Below are 22,980 nucleotides of genomic sequence, written 5' to 3'. Positions count from 1 at the left end.
TGGAGGGACTCAAATACTTAACCTTTAATATTTTTCAAATGTGTATTTAGCCTGATTTAGACTATTTGGTTTTGTATGCAAAGTAGTTACTTGAAAACCCACAGATATTTTCTTAATGTTTCTGTGCTATCATCTAAAAATAGGTTTTAATATTACAGTTCACTTAATGAAATAACACACAGAATGATAAAATAGGTGATTTAGTACGTGCTCCTGGGGGGTTCCTCCCTTCCCAGGCTTCAGGTTTTCTACAAAACCTGGCATGCAGGAGACCGTTCTGGAGAGCCCTGCAACAAAAGGGGGGCAATCCCAGTCAGAATGCAGGATTTCCCCTCCCAAGCATTACCTTCGCAGTATGGAAAACTGCTGTCAGCAGAAAGGCATCTGTCACACCGTTGTCCTGTGACGCCTGTCCGACAGGGGCACTGCCCCGACAGGGGCTCACACACTCCACGCTGGGAGCCGTCGGGAGAGCACCGACAAGCTACACAACAACAAACTGTCAGTGGTGGGAGGGTTCACCCCATAGGCACCAAGCAAAAACTTTCCAAAACTTAAGTACTGAAGAGGTTTTCAATATTATTTGTGTAGAGTGTTCTTCAGTTTTCTTCCCAATAAATAGCTCACAGGTCCTTCTATAACTCCCAGGGTCCGTGGACCTACGGAGAAACTAGGAGTTTGAGGTGACCTGTACCATATGGACATGGTTTTCTTCCTCTGATCTTGACAGAAACAAGTAGGATTATCTGGAACCAGAATGAAACTCTCTTCCTCAACTTCTTTGTCCCATCCCAACAGCAGGCTTGGGTTTGACTTTCTGCTTTCTTGATCTTTTTATGGTTACAGAAACCACAGGGCAAATTCTGTAATTAGATCTCCACCTAAAAATATGATGTCCAGGGGGGTTGCAACTAGATGATCTTCACAGTCCCTTCCAACCCAAACCATTCTATGATTCTATGAAAGACAGAATCTCAGTCTGCATGCCCATCACAACTTTGGATATGTGGGCAGAGGAGGCCAGAGGCAACCTTTGATAAACACCATGCAACAGTCTTGTTCCAGATTCCTATGTAAGGCCTCAGATGTGAAATGATTTATGTACACAGGGTAAATAAGAATAATGCCACAAAAAAGAACAATGCTGTTGCAGCCCAGGGGATTAATCTTTGCTCAGATAGAGTCTAAGGGTTAATTAGTTACTGACAATTATTTTAGAGAAATAGGAGCCAGTCTCCTAAAGGGAGACAAAAAAACCAGTCGGATTGGGTTTTGCTGTGGTTACAGTGATTAACAACAGCAGAATTATGAGGGTATGTTCCTTCTTTAGCATTAATAATATTTTGATTTCTAGGAAAGAGCAGTCCTGTTCATAATGAAAAAAGAGCTTGCTGATATTAATGACAGAGCCTGCAGGCTTCCATCCACATGATGTGAAAAAACTATAAAAACGTTCTGGGCCTGACCCACATGGGCAGGAAAAATTGTTGGTATGATGGAAAATTTGCAGAGTCATGCCCATCAAGAACAGGACTTACAGTGCAGTGTTGGCACACATGATGAGCACACACTACTGCACTTACCATAAAGTTTACCAGACAGTGTGTCAAGTATTAGAAGCCCAAACCAGTTGAAACATAGCCTATGTTCTGTAAGCTGAGTGAGTCAGAACTCATAAATACCCATTGCCCAGCCTAAGCTTTAGATTTCATATTTTAAAAGAGACACACAACTGCACCAAGGGCAAACATTGCCATGCTCACATTAATCCAGTTAGCACACGAACAGCAGTGACGTGCCAGGGAGGACTATCAGAGGGTGTGCTGGTCAAGAAGACTGGCCACTGCCTGGATTTTCAGTGTTGTTGATGCCAGCTTTGGATGGAACAAAGCTATCATGGTTACATGGGTAGTTTTAGATGGAAATATATTAGAGAAAATTTATTTTCTTCTGCATTGCAAATACAAGAAGGAAAACCCCAGTAAAAGGAGAAAAGACTTTTACTCACGCAAACAGCTGGGGTAGCTGTAATATCCTGGAGCACACTGGTCACATCTAAGTCCAGCGTAGTTACTATGGCACAGACACTGACCTCTAGGATCACATGTATTCTCCACTGAGCCGACACCATCACATTTGCATTCTGCACAGAGGAAAAAAAAAATCTGTCCTGACAGATACATGTTTAAATCATCAGTTATTTAAATTAGAATTTGCAAAAAAACCCCTTATCTTTAAATGTAAATCAATCATGAGAAAACCAGACAAACCATTATTTTATCACCAAAAATTAATACGCTGAAATAGATGTTTATTCTGTAACTCAACCATTGATGGTCACATTCCTGCAATTCTATAATGTCCAGTTTAGAGATGCCTTGCAAAACGTGTAAGCAACAGAAATCCATCTTACAACATGAATAATGTCACATGAGAGAAGTACTTCACAGCTTTAAAAAAAATTACCTCTAAGAAACAGCATCCACCAAGCCAGACCAGGTCTAGTGGCTACCAAGATGTGTATAAGTAACAATGCACAAGCACAAGCTCATGATGAACAAGGTAAAACGTGCCAACATCTTGATTCTACAAGGTGGCAAGCAGTGCATTGCAGGAATCTGCGTGTAACACTGAAAGCATGTTGTCAGACTATAACTCCACAAATTTCTCGTGGAGTTATCACTATTTTGGCTAGCAGCTCCATCAGAGATAACACGTGCTATTTTATTGAGATGATGCTGGATGTTACACAGGGTCATACTTCATAGGGACACAAATGGGAGCCCATCTGGGAATCCCAGACCTCCCAGGTACAAGCCAAAGTGTTGTAGTTAATCCCTTGGATTTTATGACTGACAGAAATGACAAACTGACAGAAATATAAACCCAAAATATTAACGTTTCTGGATGCCCCTTTTGGTTCCTTTCTGCTTCAGTCAAAGACATCTGACTTTACTCTGTTTACTTCAAAGATGCTTGGAAAGATGCAGGGCTTGCTAGGAAGTTAGTATAAGAGAAATATGAAGTATGAATACTGAAGCTTCTGAAAACTAGAGTCCACCTCTAGCTGAATATTACATTGCACTCTATCCTAATTTTAATACTACTGTTTTGTTTGAAGGCTTTATTTTCATATCACTCTATTTGAATAAAGCTTCTATTGAGTTCAACAAGGCAAGACCAGAGAGATTAGTGTAGTTGCAGCAGCCCAAAAGTTATAGATCTATCTCCCTCTTGAAGATGACAACTCCAAACAGGAGTAGCAGGCTGGGCTACTCACTTTCCACCACAGTTTGCAGCATGCTGCGTAAATTTAAGTTTAAACCCATTGCAGCTTATTTTAACTGAACAAACTGTGAACTGCAGCAGTTTTGAGTAATCCAACTGACTGCATTTTTGACTATTTTTATCTGTCTTTTACAATTTGTTTTGCATGCTCCTTTAAGCTTTTATGTCTCTTTTCAGCTTTTGGTGTTCAATGATCAAACATATTCAATATGGGTTTGATTTACTTTAAGATTGTTTCTTGATTCTGTTCTAAGGAAAAAAAAAGGTTATTTTAAAACCACTGAACACTGTGTACCAACAGAGAATCCTGATTTTATGTTTTTCATTAAAAAATGTTCATCTACTCCAGATAAAAACCACAGTCATGTGCTATTTCTTTGTTCCACCCATTGTGTTTGGTAACACAACACAACACCTTTGCAAAGTGTGGTAGTTTCACCCCAGCTGGCAACTAGGTACATGCAGCCATTCACAGGCCACCCATGGGATGGGGAGAAGAATTAGAAAAAAAGGTAAAACACAGCACTGTACACAGTGCTAAGAAGAAAATTAACCCTATTCCAGCTGAAATCAGGACACAAGGGCATAAAGAATTCTGCTGTCCATTCACAGGAGATAAAAAAGTGTATAAGCAGAACTGACATAGCCAACAACCAAAAATAACACGGTAGAAGAAAGTAAATCATAATGGCCTACAAAAATCTTGTTAATCTGAACAGGAAAGCACATACCAGAACTCAGCAATAGTCTATATTCTTTCTCAACATAAAGTTTACTAAGGATTAAGGGCCCCTCTCTCACTCACTGCAAAGGCAGACAAAACCTAGGGTCCAAGTAATACTTGATGGAGTCCTCATCCACACACAAGACTGTTATGTTATACTCCAAAAGTCCATTTCAGAAGTTATACTTCACTGATTTCCTTCTCTTGTAAAAAAGCAGGCTAGTCCTTGGTAGCACATACACTGGGGAAAGCCCATGGAGATTTTCCACGTTTCATGATTACACAGACAGAGGTTGGCTTGGTGACTGTCAGATGATCTTAAAACCAGGGAGAAATCACCATGAAGGGCAAAATGGGAGCTTCAGATTTTCAGAACACACATTTTACAAGGTACCAGACATAGACCCTCTGCAAAAGTAGATCAGTGCTTTGCAGCTCTGCTATGCCAGTTCCTTAGCAGCCAAGTCTGCCCTGTTGCTGTGGGCCTTCACGTGAGAATAGGCTGTGGTTATTAGTAAGACAGCTGTGCTGACTGAGGGTACATCAAATAGTCTGATCACGCAGAAAAATAAAACAACCCTGTGAGTAAACAGACTATATAATTTTTCTCTACTATGGTAACATGCCTGGAATTGGAGAATTAGAGTATATGAGTATTTCAGCACAAGAGTGCCTGCCTATTTACTAGTGTGAATGTTGCTCCAGCCACTGCAAAAAGGGTACACAAAAAGGGTATGCTCCTGTCTGCCTTTTCAGGGGCTTGTTTGATGCTGTACGTGCAATCAGCAGCCTTACCTTGGCAGGCAGGGAACGAGTGGTGGCCAGGCTGGCAGCTGTCACACTGAAGTCCAGTGACCCCTGAGCGACAAAGACACCTCCCAAGAAAGTCACAGATTTCGGGCTGGGTACCTGCTGAGTTACATTCACACACTGCAAACGAGGAAAGATATTTCAGAGGTAGTCTCTGCACAGGTTCTCTTATCTTTCTTGAAATAAAAATATCAAAAAAAAAAGTAAAAGCAACTCCCTGAGGCTCAACAGGATCAAAATTTTCTCATCAGATTTATTTTGATTCATAACAGCTTTTACTGATTGCCCACAACAGTAATAATTCAGCATCAAGGGAAACAATGAAAGAGCAAAAGAAGCTGGCTTGAAGTACTGGGTTCAATATCAGTGCCAAAGCACTACACTTGGCCTGTTTCCACTCAGAGTCTGATTGATCAATACCGAGCGGTATGCCAACTATTGAAAGTAGTTCCATCTCTCTTGAGACGGCATGAAACAATTTATGGCTTGGATTTACAATCTCAGGTGGGAGTGGTTAATAAAATGCCTAAAAAGACAGTCCAGAGATGGATATTAAAGTTCAAAACCAGTTGGTTTTCCAGTATCAATGAGAAAGAGGAACTTGGTACATCAAAGTGATGCTGCAAACTCAAACATAATTTTTTTTAAAGAAAAACAAGGGTAAGTAACAGTAATGTTCCCAAAGGTATTCTAAATTTCATCAGTGTTACTAAATCCAACTCCAATTTGGAGTCTGGCAGCTGCATCACACAGCAAACAGCAACCAAAGAAACAGGGACATTTCTAGATTGAAATCTCCCCTCATCACATTTTTCTTCTTCTTTGACTTGTGTGAGTTTTGGGAGAGCCTTGCATGAACACACCTAGATGGCAAAAGAACTTAGTATAAAACTTGGGTCTGTGTTTTGAATATGCTTGCCAAAAGGAATGTTTGGCTTACCCTGGCAGAAGGGGTACTGAAAATACCCCACTGAACAGGTGTCACAGGAAAAACCCCCAAATCCAGTTCGACATCTGCACTGCCCAGTACTTCCATCGCAGTCATCACCCAGCGTTCCTGCGCCGTGGCACTGGCATGCTGAAGAGCACATTCATAAAAGAAAACATTTGCAGCATTATGATCATAAAGTTCTTATTTCCCTTGGAAGCCAGAGGCTGGCATTTACTCTGGAGCGCAAGCTCCAAGTGTCAAAGAAACTATGGCACTTACGCAGACACTGGGGGCCAAAATACCCTGGTTTGCAGCCACCTTCTAGTTACAAGAGGAAAGGAAAAGAAAGAAACAAAGTTAGTGCAAAAAATAACACAATTCCTTGTCATTTTGCAGAGAAAAACAAGATCAGTGCTTAGTAATTACTACTCTTGAACCAAGAAAACTACCTGTTACATGCAAATCTCATTTCAACAAACAATGAACTGTAATCGTGCTAGGTCTGTCAGCACAAATTTACAACTTCTACACAGAAGCTTTCATTCAGAGGCAGCTGCTTTTATGTCTTCAGATGCTGCTCTTTGAAAACGTAGATAGCTCAAGATCTGTTTTCTCCTGTTATATTCATTTTCCTTTGGAGTTTTCCTTCTTCTTTCTTTTAAAAATTTGTGAAAGAAGAGGATATGCAACAGAGCATACCCAGAGGCCTACCAGGGCAATTATTTTGGATGCTGTATGAAAGAGATAAGTGCTACAGGAGACTGAGGCTTTTTGGGTTGTGATGGCATCTGCAGACACTTTCAAGAAAACAATTGAGACTTGTAAATACATACATGGATTTGAATATACATACATGAATTTGTACTGTCTGCTTATATCTAAATGTCTGCTACATTTGGGGAAGAAAACACTTTTTCATTTGCCAACATAAATTCCAGTTTTATTAAAGCTAATAGAAATAAAGGTAAGCATGTTGATTTTGGGATATGGAAAAGGCTACAAGGGTTTTTTAAGTCATTAATCCTGACGTGCATTACAAGTACATAAGTGATTTAGTACTAGCTGTGATGATGTCTCTGTTCTGCAGTACGATAACATATACTAAAAAATATAAGCCCACCAAAGGATTGGATTTCAGGCAGCTTTGCAGTTGGCTATATAAGAAATATGTAGTTCTCTTAGAAATCAAAGTCCTTCACTGCCAAGGGCAATGTACAATTTGCCAGGTGAAAGAGGATAGTCCTAAGGCAGAGGCCAGTTAGCATTAAGGAAGAGATTTACACCACAAATCAGGGGTTGTCATGTCAGAAAGTTGTACGTGTCAGAAAGTCTTGATGGATCTGTTCATAAGAGCACCAAACAAGATGGTCAGCCCCTCCTGCAGATGTTTGCCAGAGGCTGGTCAAAGCTATTTTGATCCATAACTCTTTCTGGAACTAGCCCACTAAACTCTAATACAATATGATGAACTTATAGCAAGAAAAAAGGTTCTCTGAAAGATAAATGCCAACAGTGACAAAATTACTACATAAATCTCCATGAAAGAGCAACCTAAATGATTCTATGATTCTACAAAAGAGCAGGCACCACTGAAACAGTGAAAAACAGCAACATGGGGAAAAACAGCGAAATGGGAAAAAGAAACACCAAGAACTTGCCTATTATGTCACCAGCCACAGCATCTCTTGGAATCGGAGAAGTAAAAGGATATACGGGAGTATCTTTAAAACAAAAGAAACAATGAGGTTTATTTGAAACAGACACATTGATTTCATTGAAAATAATGACAAACAATTAATTCATCTCCTGTCAATACAGAGAGCATGATATTCATATGATTTCAGCTTAATTTTCTTTCAGTTAGGAACAGGGTAAGAAACATTTTACTTTTGATTTCCAATTCAGGTACAAACTTCCCTTCTCAAAATAACAGTATGAAAGGCCAGACATCATTTGGAAATTAAATCAAGTTGCTTCCCTGCTCCCTATATGCTTTCATGCAGAAAATTCACTTCCACCAAACAGTGTTAGGAGAGCTATCTAGGGAGTTCCATATTTATTTCAGACTTCCTGCTTCCAGTTGAAGGTTCATCTCCTTCTATGTGGCATTACCACTTGCTACATGAACTGCCAAAATTCATGACATGTACAGTACACCTCCAGAGCTTTTATTTAAAAATCCTCCAGACTGTTGGAATGTCTTTCCCATTCTTAAACATTCCTGCATTAAGATGGAATCCAAAGCCCATGAGACAAACATCAGTGGGACTTAGATCAATGTCTACCCGAGCTGAAATTATTTAAAAACATTGGATTTCAATCAAGAGGATATATCAGATGTGACAATCTAGAATGCACTGTACAGGATTTATGCTATCACAGCCATTGAATTCAAACAACATTCAATTTTTACAGGTGGGTTTTTTTTGTTTTGTACTGTTTTCCTCTTCTTGTGTTTTTATCACAGTACCTTTATTTTAGTCAGACCTCAAATCTTGCTCCAGAACAACACCTATTTTGTCAGAAACACACTTCTTTCTCCTAAAGGCACAAAACATCCCACCGATGCATTTTTACAATCTTTTCATGGAGTCACAAGCTTCTATGCAGCAAATACAATCCTGATGTTACATTTCCTTCTCAGTTATTTTATATATAATTTTTTATGGCAAAAGCATTGTTTATAAGATATGCAAGTTCCAGATCCTAGGAGGCGTCAAGGAGAACACATACACAGTTTCTCTTCTCTCTCATTAAAGTCATATTCTACTTCTTGATCCAAGTGGTCTTTATACCTAAAGACCCTGACACATGTTTAAATGATTTGTTCAAGGCTTTAGGACTGGAGTTCATTATTTACTGAGAGATAGGGCTGTAGACTTGATGTCTTAAAAGAATGCAGAATTGTGAGAATGCAGCAAAATCTCTTTGATTTTCAAGTCATTACTGTTTTGTTAAATAAACCTGACTCTCTTCAGTATTATAACAACTGATTTATCAGATCATGTAAACATGTGAAGCTGAAATACCAGATGTTTTTTAACCAAGTCAAGTGTAATGAAAACTGTTAATTCTTTAATATGCCTTTAAAATAGAGAAAAAGAAGCATTTGTACTTGTATACTTACAGATACAAAATGGATAACCATAGAATCCATCAGCACAGCGTTCACAGTTTTCTCCCTGGAAATTCTGCTTACAGAAGCAGCGGCCAGACCCTTCCTCACAGCCTTCTGCATGCTCCAAGTTACAACTGCAGGCTAAATAAAGGTATCAGCAATTAGGCACTCTTTAGAAAATAATAATTTGCCTTTCACAGCAGCTCACAGTGCCATTATAACAATAAATTTGCAGTTCTGAATGACTCGTTATTGAAAGAATTAACATTTTCATGCAGTTTTTCCCAAGGACTTTATATCATCAATACATCTCTTAGAAGAAAGACCCATGTTATTTTCTTAGAGTGAATAGGGTATTTTAATTCCAAAATCTGCACATCATTACTCCACAGCACTGCAGCAATTATCTTTTCTGTGGCAACTTCTCATATCTCTCCATGGTCTAGGCTAAGCACCACACTCCATCCATGTTCCCTGACACACAACATGCAGTATCAAGGCCATGGCTTTGCCGACTTCCCATTCATTTCAATACATAACTGTATTTTCATCCCACCTGTGACATGGATCCTTCAGCCTGTTTGTAATCCAACCTTTATCTCTTACCTATACTCAGTTCTTCTTTTTTAAATGTTCCATTAGTAATTATCCTATTGCATCCCTTCCCAGTCAATAGGTTCAGCATTGCATAAAATCAGAGTAGTGATCCTTGTGACCTTTTGAGCTATAGAACAAAATCTTCAAGTGACCAAGAGCCAAAGGATACCTCACATGTACATTAGAGAGCTAAGAGAAGCAAGATCATGAGGAGAGATGAGAGTGGTTCCCTAGAGGTCCTGAGGTCCTCCTCACTGTGGGGTGTGTAGCAGTACCCCAGGTTTCTGTGATCCTATCTCCTCACTAGCCTTTACTGCCTTACTTCCTCCTATTGTCCTGCTCCTGGTTGAAGCTTTATGCTCATATGACACATAAGTACAGAATAATACAATTAAAAAAGTCTAAAGCAAGACAGAAAGTCATTTGCAGATGTTCCCCAACATCTTTTGGCCACTTCTTCATTTTTCCTCCCCAAAAGATGCATCTTATGCCTTTATTATAGCCAAAAAACTCTCAAACCACCACAAGAAGATACTGCATAGAGTAGGACTCACGTATACAGCCATCAGGAGCTCTCACTGGCACACCATAAGGACGATAGTAACCTTTTGCACACTTCTCACAGTTAATACCAGCTGTGTTATGCTGTGCAAAATAAAACAAAAGGAGAATATGAGGTAAAAAGAGGAACTTGGAAGAATTAAGAAACAGTAACATCCTGCTTCTGTATACAACTAAGAAAGGATTGGCACAGGAAAAAAAGGGAATATGACTGCAATGAAGACAGTAATCATCATGCGGCCTTCTTTAACCACCTATTCTCTACAGGTTTCTGAATCATGGTATTCTTGCATAAAGCAGTTGAATTTTATCTTTAAAACACTATAAAGAAAAAATAACTATTTAAAAAATTATTTGGAAAATTCTCTTTATATCATGATATATCTTCTTATCATTCTTATGATATCTGCTTTCTTATCATAATAAATATATTTTTCAAGCAATCATGAATTTTTCCTCATACTATATATCAATTTTTTGCATACCCTGTGTCTAAGATCAGCCATATCAAAACAAACCAAAACCTAAACAGTCCAGTCAGCACAAAACAGATTTTTCCATTAGAAAAGTATATGTCTCTATAAATAAATGTTTTAGGCACACAGAAAAAAAATCCTAAGTAATTTGAACTACAGTAAAAATATGTAATTGCGCTGTGAACACAGTCCTGAGTATATTTCAACTCGTGCAGCAAAGCTCTCTCCTGCAATGGGTCAGCGGGAGTCTGCAGCAGCAATGGCAAGTACCAGTTCAATAAATCATGGTCACATGAAGGCATCCTGATGAGTTTATAGATGTGTGAGCAGGGAACCAGAGCAGGAAGCTTTGCCCTGGAGCAACCAAAGCAGTTTCCCCCAGCTCCCACTCGCTGTTTAGTTCCTCCTTAGGGAGTGTTGCAATTCAGGGTTGAGCAGGGACCCAGTATTTACTAGAGGGACTGGTGGGCAGTCATGAACAGGGCAGCCAGGACACTGCACATTCTTCAGAGACTACTGGTGCTAACTCCAGCGGCACACCAGAGGCACCAGCCCAGACAGAGCTTCAGGAAGAGGATGGCACTGTCCAGGTCTGGGGCGGTGGAGAGTGCCCGGGCCTCTCCCTGGAGCTTGGGGCAGGTCATTAACCTGTACAGAGCTTGGGGGTAAGGATCAGAGGACAGGCCAGCACAGCTGATACTGCAGACCACCTGAACAAGAAGGCAAATGAAACCTTCTTTAGGGAACAAGAGAAGGTGTTATTACTCAGATAACTACAGATACTACAGAGAGCTAGAGATACCACAGATAACTTTAGTAGGGCAATGCAGCAAGGTACAAGCAATCCAGAAATTATTCTGAATGTATGAAAGACAATTTCTGATGTAGAGGTTCATGAACCACTTAGGGGAGATGCTCTGTTCCAAATGACACCCACTAACAAGGAAGAACATGTGAAGTTGAGGGCAGTGCTGGCTGCAGTGATCTCAAAATTGTGTATTTTACGATTCTAAGACAAGCAAGCAAGATTAATAGCAGAATTACAATTCTGGGCTTCTGAAAAGCATATTTTGCCTTGCTCACATAGCTGCTTTGGGAAGATTCTGTGTGAAACTCTCCTGGGGGGAAAGAAGACCAAGAGAGGTAGTTGATTCTCAGGTACAGCCTCCTTAGAAAAACAACAGTTCTTTCCAATGTGCAAGTATGGCAGAAGGCCAGAACAGATAAACACAGATTTCCTGATTGACCTCTAACTCAGAAACAAAGTACACAGAAGGCAGAAGCAGGGACAGGCTACTTGGTGGCAATACAAAGATATTGCCCAAACGTGCAGGAGTGGAGTTAGGAAAGTTAAAGCCTAGCTGGAGTTAAAACTAGCAAGGAAGATGAAGTGCAAAAGGAAAAGTTTCTAGGAGTAGAGCAGCAGCAAAGGAAAAGACAATGGGAATTCACTGCTCAGTGTGGAAGGAGATCCAGTGAACAAATCATCTTAGAACACACAAAGGACTGGAAGGTGACAGGACATATTTAACAGAGTTCACCTAGGGCAAAGTATGCCCAATCAACTTCATGAATCTCTCTTACCAAAGGTGCACAGCAATAGGATGAGAGGCAACAGGCACAGACTGGAACATGGGAAATTCCAATAATATATTGGGGGAAAAAATTATCAAGTCAAACACTTGAACAGGTTGCCATGAGTGGGTATGCCATTCCAGTCCTGGGAGGAGTTCAAAGTTTGGATGAACGAGTTCCTGAGCAACCTGACCTAATTAGACCTGGTCTGAGAAGGGAGTTGGACTATGTGATTTCCAGAGCTCCACTGTTATAAGACTCTAAAGAAACTATCTTTGTATGCAACATTTCCACTCTATCACTTCTTCGTTGAGGCATTCATTCCTAACACTTCTTTCCCCCCGATGAAAACAGAAAAAGCAAATTTAAATCCATGTACTTTATTAATTAAAAAAAAAATAAATCTATAATTAGATTTATGGTAAACTCATTTAATCCAAATTCACTTCCACAAAATTAACTGCAAACAATTCATAACAGTCATATAACATAGAACTCATAGATTTAGACTAATTTTGCTCTTTTCTATCCTGGAAGTAATATAAAAGAAATGTTCTCTCATGAACAAAGAGCTGACAGAAAGGACCAACATGATAAATCTTACTAGACTGCATGAACAAAGTTCTGCACAGAAATGTCAACTGGAAGACAAAGAACATTTCTTCTACCCATGCTAGTAAAAATAGCTCTACTCTCTTCTGACTGCCTTTTGGACAATATCTGATTATATTGTGGCAATAATAATATGGAAAACATACTCTTTACTGGATATTTCCTTTTTTTGTTCCTTAAATACAGCTATATTTTTAAATGCACAGCATGATAATACATAAATCATGAGGTTTCACAGGAACACAGACTTGATGACAATTTTCCTGTAATGCAACGTTCTGGTCAGCTGCTTGTCACCACACATCATGCACCAGATGACTAGACAACAAAAGGAAGACAGACTTCCAAATAAGTTTGGATGTATTTAACCATGAAGTCACTGAAGCAATGAACAATTCAGGTTGAAAGGGATCTCAGGAGGTCAAGTGGTTCAGTTTCACTCAAAGCAGAGATAAGTCCAAGATAAGATCAACTTTATCAGAGCCTTTTATGATCTTTCCTCGTAGTAATTAGCCAGAGTAGAACAAGCTACTCAGAATGAGAGACATTCTTTCTCTTTCCAAGAACATGTTCTCCATCTGGAGAAGAGATGTTCCAGGAGGATAGAGGTACCTAACGACAGTTTTCCTCTACCTAAAGAGGGAGTTACAGACAGAAGTTAAGACAGAACCAACTCTTCTCACAGATGCACAACAAAAGCCCCAAAGCCAACTATCACAAGTTGCAATTGGGTAAATTCCTACTGAACAGTAACAAAAATCTCTTTACCATGAGTGTGATTAATTGCTATAAAAGATTACCCAGGGTCTGTGTAATGTGCATCCTTGGTCTAATTTTCAGAAGTAACTGGGTATTTCTCAATGCAACCAGACGTAATTTTGCATCTAGCCTTGGTTTGAGTGAAGCACTAGTCCAGATGACTTCCAGAGGTCCCTTGAATGATTCTGTGCTTTTCCAATACCAGTAAGTTTTCATCTTGGTAGAGTCTATACCCTCCTTTACTTCTGCTGATGAGGGAGAGCCCTCTGTGTTTTGCTGCAGTAAGGAACCCACCTGGCCTGAGCTGGCATTTTATTTGGTTAATTTTACTTCCCTCTGTTAAGCAAGAAAATGTTTTTATAGTAGATTGAATTGTTACATTATGTGGTTTTATTTGAATCACACAGGACTGAGCCAATAAATACAATTTGTATATGTCTTTTACACATTAACAAATATTGTTGTACAATGTAAATTATTTTCACACATCTTTTTCCATGCTTTGAGTACACCAGAAAAAATAAGCCTATCTAGACTAGTCAGCCCCAAAACTATTGGTGTGGAGACAATTCCACTCCAGTAGCCCTTCTTCAATCATCATTTATTTAAACTGACCAAAATGATGTTTTTACCTGGCAGTTAATGCAGACCCCTCCACCTTCATAATGCCCATGGATGTTTAAGCTTTCTCGACGCTGATCAACATCAGCATCATAGTAGCAATCAGTGGCATGTCCATGGCAATTGCAGGCTGAAAAAGTAATATTCCAAGTCAGCTTTCTTTTTTTGCTGGAATTCAGTAATGTAGCAAAGTGGAAAAGAAGCTTAGATTTTTTGTATGGGTATACTCAGGCATGCTGGGATACACTCAAAAGCACATATTTACCTACCAACAACTGAAATTTCATATTTTCATACCAGAAACATAGTACAGTCATGTAGTAATGAAGAAAAAGTGCTGCTAGGCTTATCAGAGGAGGCAACAGTTGTACCATCTCAAGCCTATTTATTTATGCATAAATGCAGAACTAGGAAGCTCCAGAAGAATGGTTACAGTAATTTTTTAAAATTATCAAAAACATGCTCAAATGTTTATTCTATTTTTTCATGTCTAACAAGATACATCTGGGCTGATGTTCTGTGCACGAAACCTTTATTTAAAATAAACAATTACAGATAAGATATACGTATTTAAACAGAAATACCTACACCAAAGAACTCTCATATTCAGCTGTAGATACAGATACACCAGCAAGCTTGGCTATACATTTACCCAGCGGCTGTCTTCTGAATGGAGACATTTTAAATATGGGCTGATTCTACTTCCCGAGAATTGTGAACACAAGAAGTGTGGTTTAGAGAAGTATGGTATGAAGAACAGTAATACCACCAACAATATTGTTGTTGTTGTTGTTATTATTATTATTATTTAGAAAAGGATAGAATTGGGTGACTGAGATAACCCATTTCCCAAGTGTACGGTTGTTTATAGTCTCAGCTGTGATAAATTTTACTTTAGGTGGTTTGTGGCTAGCTCCTTTCCTTTACTTTTCCCTCCTGTTAAGCTAAACAAATGTAACAGCTGAACTCAGAGTTGCTCTGAATCCATCTACACACATATGTTCTGCTACACTTCTTCTCATAGATGTTAAGAATGCACTGCTCAGAATCCATCTACACACATATGTTCTGCTACACTTCTTCTCATAGATGTTAAGAATGCACTGCTCAGAAGAGATCAAGAGATATTTGTGAGGCTTTGCTTGCAGGCACATCAGCCTCACAGGTGCTTCACCCTAGGATATTCACCTATTGAAAACATCTGAGATAAATCCACTGATGTATCCACTTGTGGCCTTGTACAGACATCAGGCCTTCACCAATCTCCTTAGATCAAGGTGGGAGAACTTAATCCCAAAAAAACTTTGCTCTTTTATCTTTGGCAAAAAGGCCTGGCAACATAAATTGCAGGGCCAGTCTAATGTTTGAGTAAAGGGTGATGGATTTACCCAGAAAATAATTTATATAATTTCCTACAGATCAGTTATTTGTATCTCATCTTAGTTAAAACTAATCCCTTCCCATTAGTCATATAAAGCCCTGCCTGTCTTCACTGAAATCTTCCAGAACTATAATATAATTCAGAGTAGTAACCAAACATAACAGCAATCAAATAGAATAAATCAAAGGGCATGGCCATGGTTTTACCAGAAACTCATCCCACGTCCTCTTTTTTCTCATCTGATTTTTCCTCACTGGAGAGGAACAAATAGGAATTTTCCTGAAAGAATGCAGGAACCAAAAAAGGGTTCCCAAAGCATCTGCGTGCTAGATGAGCCTTTAACTACAGCTGCTTCGGCACTCCAGAGAAACCTTCCCAGGAAATTCCTCAAGGTTTGAATTGACAATGCTATTATTTCATGTTTAGGGAAACCCTTCCTTCATCTGGACCTGGGGATACAATACTCTGGAAGGCAACAGGTTACAGAAGTTAAGGGTCCTGGCCCTTCTTTCTTCATTATGAGGGAAGTATATGGGAGATAATTCCTCCAAACTCTATTCCAAGCACCTGGTGCAACTGGGAGCTCAACTCAGGGACAAGTGATTCTCCATGCCTTGCTACATGATCATACAGACAAGGGAAACTGAATAATTCCCTGTATCTGCTCCACGTTCTTGTATCTGAACAGCTGTGGACAAGGAAACCCTTTCCTAGAAACTAACAACCACACAGCTGAGGTGCTGGCCTGCCATCAGGTTCCCTTAAGGTCTGCTGACAGGAAACCAGACAGGTCAAGACTGGGTTCCCTGGCCAGGTTGTGATAGCCTAGGAAGAACTTTGGGGTTTTTTATTCATGTAATTGTTCAAGAAAACAAAACATTGCACAAATGACATGCTGGCTCAAGATATTAAGTCAGAAAAGGAAAGAAGAGAATATAAAAAATATATGTATATATTTACAGTGTAAATAATTGCTCCCATGCCTCTAGGGCCAAACCGTCTCTGAGCTACAGTTCACATGTCTTCTAACAGCAAAGGGGAAATTATTTCCTCTGATTATAGTAATAGTATGTTCTCTTAGAGGGCAATAGAGACTCCTTCTATCTCATCAAGCATGTTTTCACCACTTCAGGCCATTTGCTGTCCCATACAGTACTGGGAAACTCATAACAAAATGTTGGGCTGATCCCTACAAGCTCCCACCAACCTCTTTCGGTTTCCCTCAAAGAACCTCAGGCTTCTGGAAAGTAATGGGGTTGCTTTAATTCCCTCACTAATGGCTGCCAGCAAAAGAGGTCTGCACCTGGCAAATGCTCTCAACAAATCACCTCAAACCGCTAGGAGCAATCCATACTAAAAAGGCTATTTTTTTCAGAGGCACTTAGAAACAGTTGTTCTGGCTCAGAATCTTGTAGATGATATTCTATTAACTCACTCTTTAAAAAACATGACATTATTTATGCTCTTTATCTATCTCTTTTCTGGTAGAAAATATTTTCCTTTCAAACAGGGGAACTTGAATGAGGTTTCACATATTGTTCGAAAACTGTCCCAACATGCCTACTTCCTATCAAACATTTTAATCACACACAACCTCCCTTCCCCCTCCCAAGTCACACTACTGCAGTTTTCATTAAACAAGTCATCTCTTTATTCCTCAAACTAATTATATAGTTACATCTCTTTGGCTTTCGAATAAAGTTCTCCTGTTAACAGTTTGTACCCACTGGCTGTGCTACTCTCAGGAAAGGCAGACGGGAAATATAGATTGGGCCAGACACAAAGGAGATGGCCGTGCACAAAGGTTGCAACACTTTCTGTACCACACTACCTGGTTTCTGGCCAGAGGGATGCAAAACACCTCTGTGTGACAGCACATAACCATCACCAAAAGAGAGTCCGTGCCGTCGCTTTCTTTAACAAAAGAATAAAAGACAGGGAAGTGGGAGAAAGGCGAATGAGTGGCCTTCTCCAGCTTGGCTACTTTGTCTGGCTAGCACACTCCAAACAAGTGTGGGATCACCAGGACTCCCCAGCAGGAACACCTTTTTGCCCACTGACATATAGTCAGCGAGGGACAACCATCAGCATGAGAAGGGAGGGCAGCTCAAGCACCTGTAAGCCTTGAGCAATCTCTCTGCAATCTGAACACCAACATGCCTCTAGTCTCTGCTCTTTTGGGGGAATCCACAGTCTGTCAGCAGACAGCTATGACTGGGGAGAGATGTTGACTCAGCGTACTACAAGAAGGCTTCCACCTTTCTCATGTCATATTTTCACACAAATTAGTATTTTAGATGTTTAGTAAGAAAGAAGAACATAAATAATATTCACTGCATCATCTTCTTCTCATTGCTGTATGGAAAGAATTTCCTCTGTAAAGAAAAAAGGGTGTTAAAACATGCAGTGTGCTAGTTAAGTTCAATGAACGTGTGTGCTGCAGCTAATTCCCACCATCTTGTCAATACCCCTTTTAACCCACCCTCTTTTCAGCTACTCACGTTCACATATGTTTGTGCTCCCAGCTGTTGCAGGTTGCCACTGTTTCTGATTATATCCAGGGCAGCAGTGATCACAGGTTTCCCCACAAGTGTTATGCTGACATTCACACTGAAACCTACAGATGAGAAATGCTCTTAATGAAGCTGAATTTCAATGTTTTTTCTTAATTTTTTAAATAAAAACTATTATTTTTCTTAATTTTACTGCAGTCCAAGACTAACATATGTGTGAAAAGGACAGGATATAAGCTCACATGTAAAGAGGTCAACCAGTAATACTGGAACATTTTGGAACTTCCATAAAATTCTTCATGATTGACTACTTTAACCATGTAATTATGAGTTTATTAGCACAGATTACTTATAGAGAACATTTATAATTGGATTTAATAGACTGGATTATGAAACTATTCTAGAATATTAAACAAAGATGATATATAACAATTTAGGATGTATTCTATTTCAGCTTCATTCCAAGGCTTAGGTTTGTTGACCCACAATAAATCAAAATATTTATCACCCTTATATGCACACTTTCATAATTTTTTCATTATGCTTTGTTTACAATGATTTTATCAGTGTTTTTAATAAACCAAGATCATAACTTCATCTATTATTTTAAAAGTAATTATTTTAAAAATAATATTTTAAAAATAATATTTTAAAAATTTTTCTATTCATCGAGAAATTTATTTTTTTTAAATTTAGCTGAATAGCCAATGTAAAAAGTAGACTTTAATTATGGGCTAGGTCTATCACACATAGCAACTAAATCCCAGGAGGAACAAAGACTTTGAGACTGGAGAGGCCTTTTCCAATTTTCCTCTCTTATCTATGTAATCTAATAATAAATGATAATAAATTTTCAAGTATAACCATCCTATTCCTGTAGATTTTACAATTTCTGTACTTACTCTTCTCTAATATAGACATCTTGAATGGAAGCACTCATCTCCCCACTTGCTGTTCATTAAAACACAACAGAAAATATTGCATTGCCCTGATAGAAGATTGTTTCAATGCCATCATGGATAAAAGCAACAGCTGGTTTAAACCAGGTTTTTAAAATATGTTTTAGACAGCCTGACTATTCAGTCACTTCCATATAGCAGGTGAGCCGAGGAGTCTGATCTAACTCTTTGTGAAATCAATGTGGAGATCATAAACTTCACAAGGAAAGGGAATGGTTATTTTTTTCTAGTAATGATTGAAAGCCACTGAATCTAGGCTGAGCTCAGTTATAATGCTCAATACCTCTATGAAGTTCACTGATTTTGTTTCTGAGTTGGATTTCCTGCTTTAAGAGGTCATATCAATTCATGTTTCCAAAAAGAACAAAGGGTTTCTAAGAAATTATTCAATCTGCCAAGCTTCTATTTCAATTAAAAAGAAAACTCCAAGTAAAGACTTTTTATTATTATATTTCCCATTAAATATAATTCCCTTGTGACATGTTTTCTTGTTAACCATTAGTAGATTCTATTTTTTTTTAAAATGTAATGGAAAAAATCGTTGTAAGACCGTATCATTCTATAATAAAAAAAGATCATCTGAAAATATTTATGTATTGTTTTTATTAAATCCATGTTATGCTCCATTTACTTACTGGTATTGGTTTTCAGCACTCTTTGCCTTACATTCTTCAGCATGGCCATGGCAAACACATCGGCCACCAATACTGATGTCCTTTATACTGTAGTAATACTGTGGGACAAGTACAAGAAGTAGTTATACGTCTTTCCTTACTTGTATTACGTCAGAAATACCAACATCACATTGTTAAATCTTGCTTATTAGAACTTTAAAGGCACAACTTTACAAAAAGTCAAATCAGGTAGCCAATAATCAACCTCCTGTTGATGGTGATGTCTCAGTATGAGACATCCAGCGAATCAAATACCCATGGGGCACCTAAAAGGAGCAGGCTTGCGCAGTTCACAAAAAACACATGTTGCTGAAGTTCTCCATTCCCCAGCAGCTACACAGTCACCAGTACCCAAGCCCAAAGCTTGTTCCAAATCAGCTTGAGGATGGAGATGTAAATTACTGTCAACACATCAGTTCATGAGACTGTGGTCTGATCAACAAACAGAACATGCTGGTAAGGGCAGTGTAGTTTCCCCATTCGGTCAAAAACTATCACTAAACAGTAGAAAAAGACTGAAATTACCACCTTGGTCAAAATCACTCATGGCTGAAGATGGATTTGAAACTGTGACCTGAAGTTGAACCACTTTGTATCTCATCCCCATGCCTTGCAGAAATACAGGCAAAAAAAAATTTAGTTGGTTCAACTCAGTGGAAATATCATTAGTGTACACATATCAATAGCAACTTCTGCATACATTTTTGTAGCTCAGAAGTTGTTTCCTTGTCTCCTTATGGCCAGGCAGAACAGAGAGCTGGTTGTACAGATTGATACCCTTTCAGAAAAATTAAAGAGGCAGATAAAGCCACTGGAGGACAAAGAGAAAAAGAGTTGCAACGCCATGCAGGTACATCTCCTGTGCTCACTCTATTCACAGTACATCCCTTGTAAGCCTAGACTCTCTCTGTGGTGATCCTTCTCCTCTATTCAGCATTAGTGAGGCCACACCTGGAGTGCTGTGGCCAGATTTGTACTCTCTAATACAAAAGACACCATGTGCCTGAGAGCACTGTCCAAAGGTTTCTTGAATTCTATCAGGCTTGGTGCTGTGGCCACTTCCCTGGGGAGCCTGTTACAGTGCCCAACCACCCTCCGGGTGAAAAAACTTTTCCTAATACGCAACCTAGACTTCCTCTGACACAACTTCAGGCCATTCCCTTGGGTTCTGTCACTGGTCACCATATAGAAGAGATCAGTGCCTGCCCCTCCTCTTCCCCTCATGAGAAAGTTGTAACCATAATGAGGTCTCCCCTCAGTCTCCTCTTCTCAAGGCTGAACAGACCAAGTGATCTCAGCTGCTCCTCATATGGCTTCCCCTCAAGGCCCTCCTCTGGAGACTCTCTAACAGCTTAATGTCTTTCTTATATTGCAGTGCCCAAAAGTGCACACACTATTCAAGGTGAGGCTACACCAGTGCAGAGCAGAGCAGGACAGGGTTGGCCCTCCTGGCTGCCAGGGCACTGCTGACTCACATTCAACTTGCCATTGACCAGGACCCCCAGGTCCCTTTCCATGGCACTGTTTTCCAGCACCTCAATCCCCAGTCTGTACAAACATGCCAGGTTGCCCCATCCCAGGTGCAGAATCCAGCACTTCACCTTGTTGTACTTCATAAGGTTTGTGATTGCCCAGTCCTCTAATTTGTCAAGGTCTCTCGGCAGGACCTCTCTGCCTTTGATGGAGTCAAGAGCTCCTCCCAGGTTTGTGTCATCTGCAAACCTGCTTAGTATCCCTAAGTTTTCATCTGTTTCTGTAATAAGTTTAACATAAAGATTTTTTTAAGACTATTAACTATTTCATAGACTTGGAAGGTCTCTACAATAAAAATTTACACTCTCTTTTAGCAATTTAATAAAACACTTGACATCTCATTCATCTATCCTACACCCCATAGCTAGGATAACATCAGAAGTTCTTCATACTAAAGCTGTGCTGCTCACCAAGTAAACAAAATACTGCATTTACATCTGCCTGCAAGTAACATCTCAAAGTTCACTTAAGACAATAAAGGCAATTAATGAAACTGCTATCAAATAACTGGAATAGCTTTATGTTTTCCAGTACCAAAACGCTCACACGCATTTGTGCAGTGCCTCACCCCAGGGCTTCCTCCAATTGTTACTAGATCTTCATTTTAAAAGAAAAGGTTAAAAATAGCAATACAATATGAAATCTTCAATCTCTGTAAGTATATGAATTTCTGTCTGGTGTTCCCTTGAGGAAGCTGAATTTCCTTACATTTCCCCACTGAACAGGAGTGGGACTCCAGCCTTCAAGCTCTTAGATCGCCCAAAATCCACAGAAAACACCTAGGCATCTCGAACAATTTGTGGAAGGATAGTAACTTTCAAGTACAGCCTTTGATTCCTGCTCCTTCAGAAATTCAGGTACAGAGAATTTTACAGGTTTTTACAGGTTTACAGAGAATTTTTCTTTGGATACAAATAACAGAAAGTTATTTCTTTCAAAATAACTTTCAAAAAAAGTTGAAGAGATTTGGTTCCTCAGTTCTGTGTAAGATTGTTTAGAATATTTCTGCTCTGGCTCTTCATATTTCTGCTTTGGCTCTTCATATTTCTGCTTTGGCTCTTCATAGCTCCTATGATGCACCAAACTTCCTTCCATATTAGAAAGCAGAGAATGAAGACAGTCTGCTACAAAATCATTAATCACTACTTCCCCTCCATAAATCTGTGCTCACTTAGTTACCTTCTTGTCTCAAATGAACCTGGAGAAAATATGGGGATTTAAAGGCGAGTCAGGGTAAATTTCATTGTTAGCATGTTGCAAACTTAAAACATTCAGACCATTTTTTGGTCTCTAACATGCTTTAATATGATTGTTGAGTACACACATCTCAGTGAAAACAGTACTTACTCTGCGAGTTACAGTGGGGTCCCGCTGAGCTTTGGATATCAAGTGTCCAAGAAGAGTATTGGTTCTGAGAAAACGAAGGCGAATGTTTGTTGCTTTTGTGAATTCTCGAAGATCAGGGGAATAAGTGAAGTTTTTTGCTCCTGGGCGGCCATTTACCAAAGATACTACAACCTAACAAAGAAGTAAGCGTGTTTTTGTTAAAATATATCAACTGCAAGTGCCAGCGGTGGCACAAAGCAAAATAAATAAAAGAATCCAAAAACTGACTATTGTTTCTGAACGTATTTGCTGTAACAACTAGGCATTTCATGCTGAAGCCATGATATTGGGAAAAATAGTGTTGTTAGTCTTGGCCCTTCCTGAATTCTTATTATCCATATGGCACACTGGAAAAAAAGAAAAAAAAAGTGCCTCTCTCTGTTTTGGAAACAGTAGGTATTACATGCAAAAATTACATGTCTTAATAGCAAAAAACAATAGGAATAGTTGCAAATAGTTGTT

General features: G+C 39.2%; 1 protein-coding gene across 2 annotated transcripts in view; it reads right to left on the bottom strand.

The window, feature by feature from the left end:
- LAMA3 (laminin subunit alpha 3) overlaps positions 1-22,980 on the bottom strand; it is a 114,039-nt gene that overhangs the window by 71,948 nt on the left and 19,111 nt on the right. For both annotated transcript variants that reach the window (XM_051774596.1, XM_051774606.1), the window contains exons 5-16: positions 22,480-22,650; positions 19,561-19,658; positions 17,955-18,070; positions 14,084-14,202; positions 10,023-10,113; positions 8,881-9,012; positions 7,412-7,474; positions 6,033-6,074; positions 5,763-5,900; positions 4,808-4,942; positions 2,009-2,143; positions 347-484 (exon numbers count right to left, since the gene is read on the bottom strand). In XM_051774596.1, the coding sequence (XP_051630556.1) occupies positions 347-484; positions 2,009-2,143; positions 4,808-4,942; positions 5,763-5,900; positions 6,033-6,074; positions 7,412-7,474; positions 8,881-9,012; positions 10,023-10,113; positions 14,084-14,202; positions 17,955-18,070; positions 19,561-19,658; positions 22,480-22,650 (1,378 nt within the window). The remainder of the gene's footprint in view (positions 1-346; positions 485-2,008; positions 2,144-4,807; positions 4,943-5,762; positions 5,901-6,032; positions 6,075-7,411; positions 7,475-8,880; positions 9,013-10,022; positions 10,114-14,083; positions 14,203-17,954; positions 18,071-19,560; positions 19,659-22,479; positions 22,651-22,980) is intronic.

The sequence above is a fragment of the Manacus candei genome, unplaced genomic scaffold (assembly GCF_025592945.1).
Source record: "Manacus candei isolate 608988 ecotype Guabito, Panama unplaced genomic scaffold, ASM2559294v1 h1tg000008l, whole genome shotgun sequence".
NCBI lineage: Eukaryota > Metazoa > Chordata > Aves > Passeriformes > Pipridae > Manacus > Manacus candei.
The sequence above is the reverse complement of the archived record's forward strand: the minus strand, read 5'-3'. Positions and strand labels throughout refer to the sequence as shown.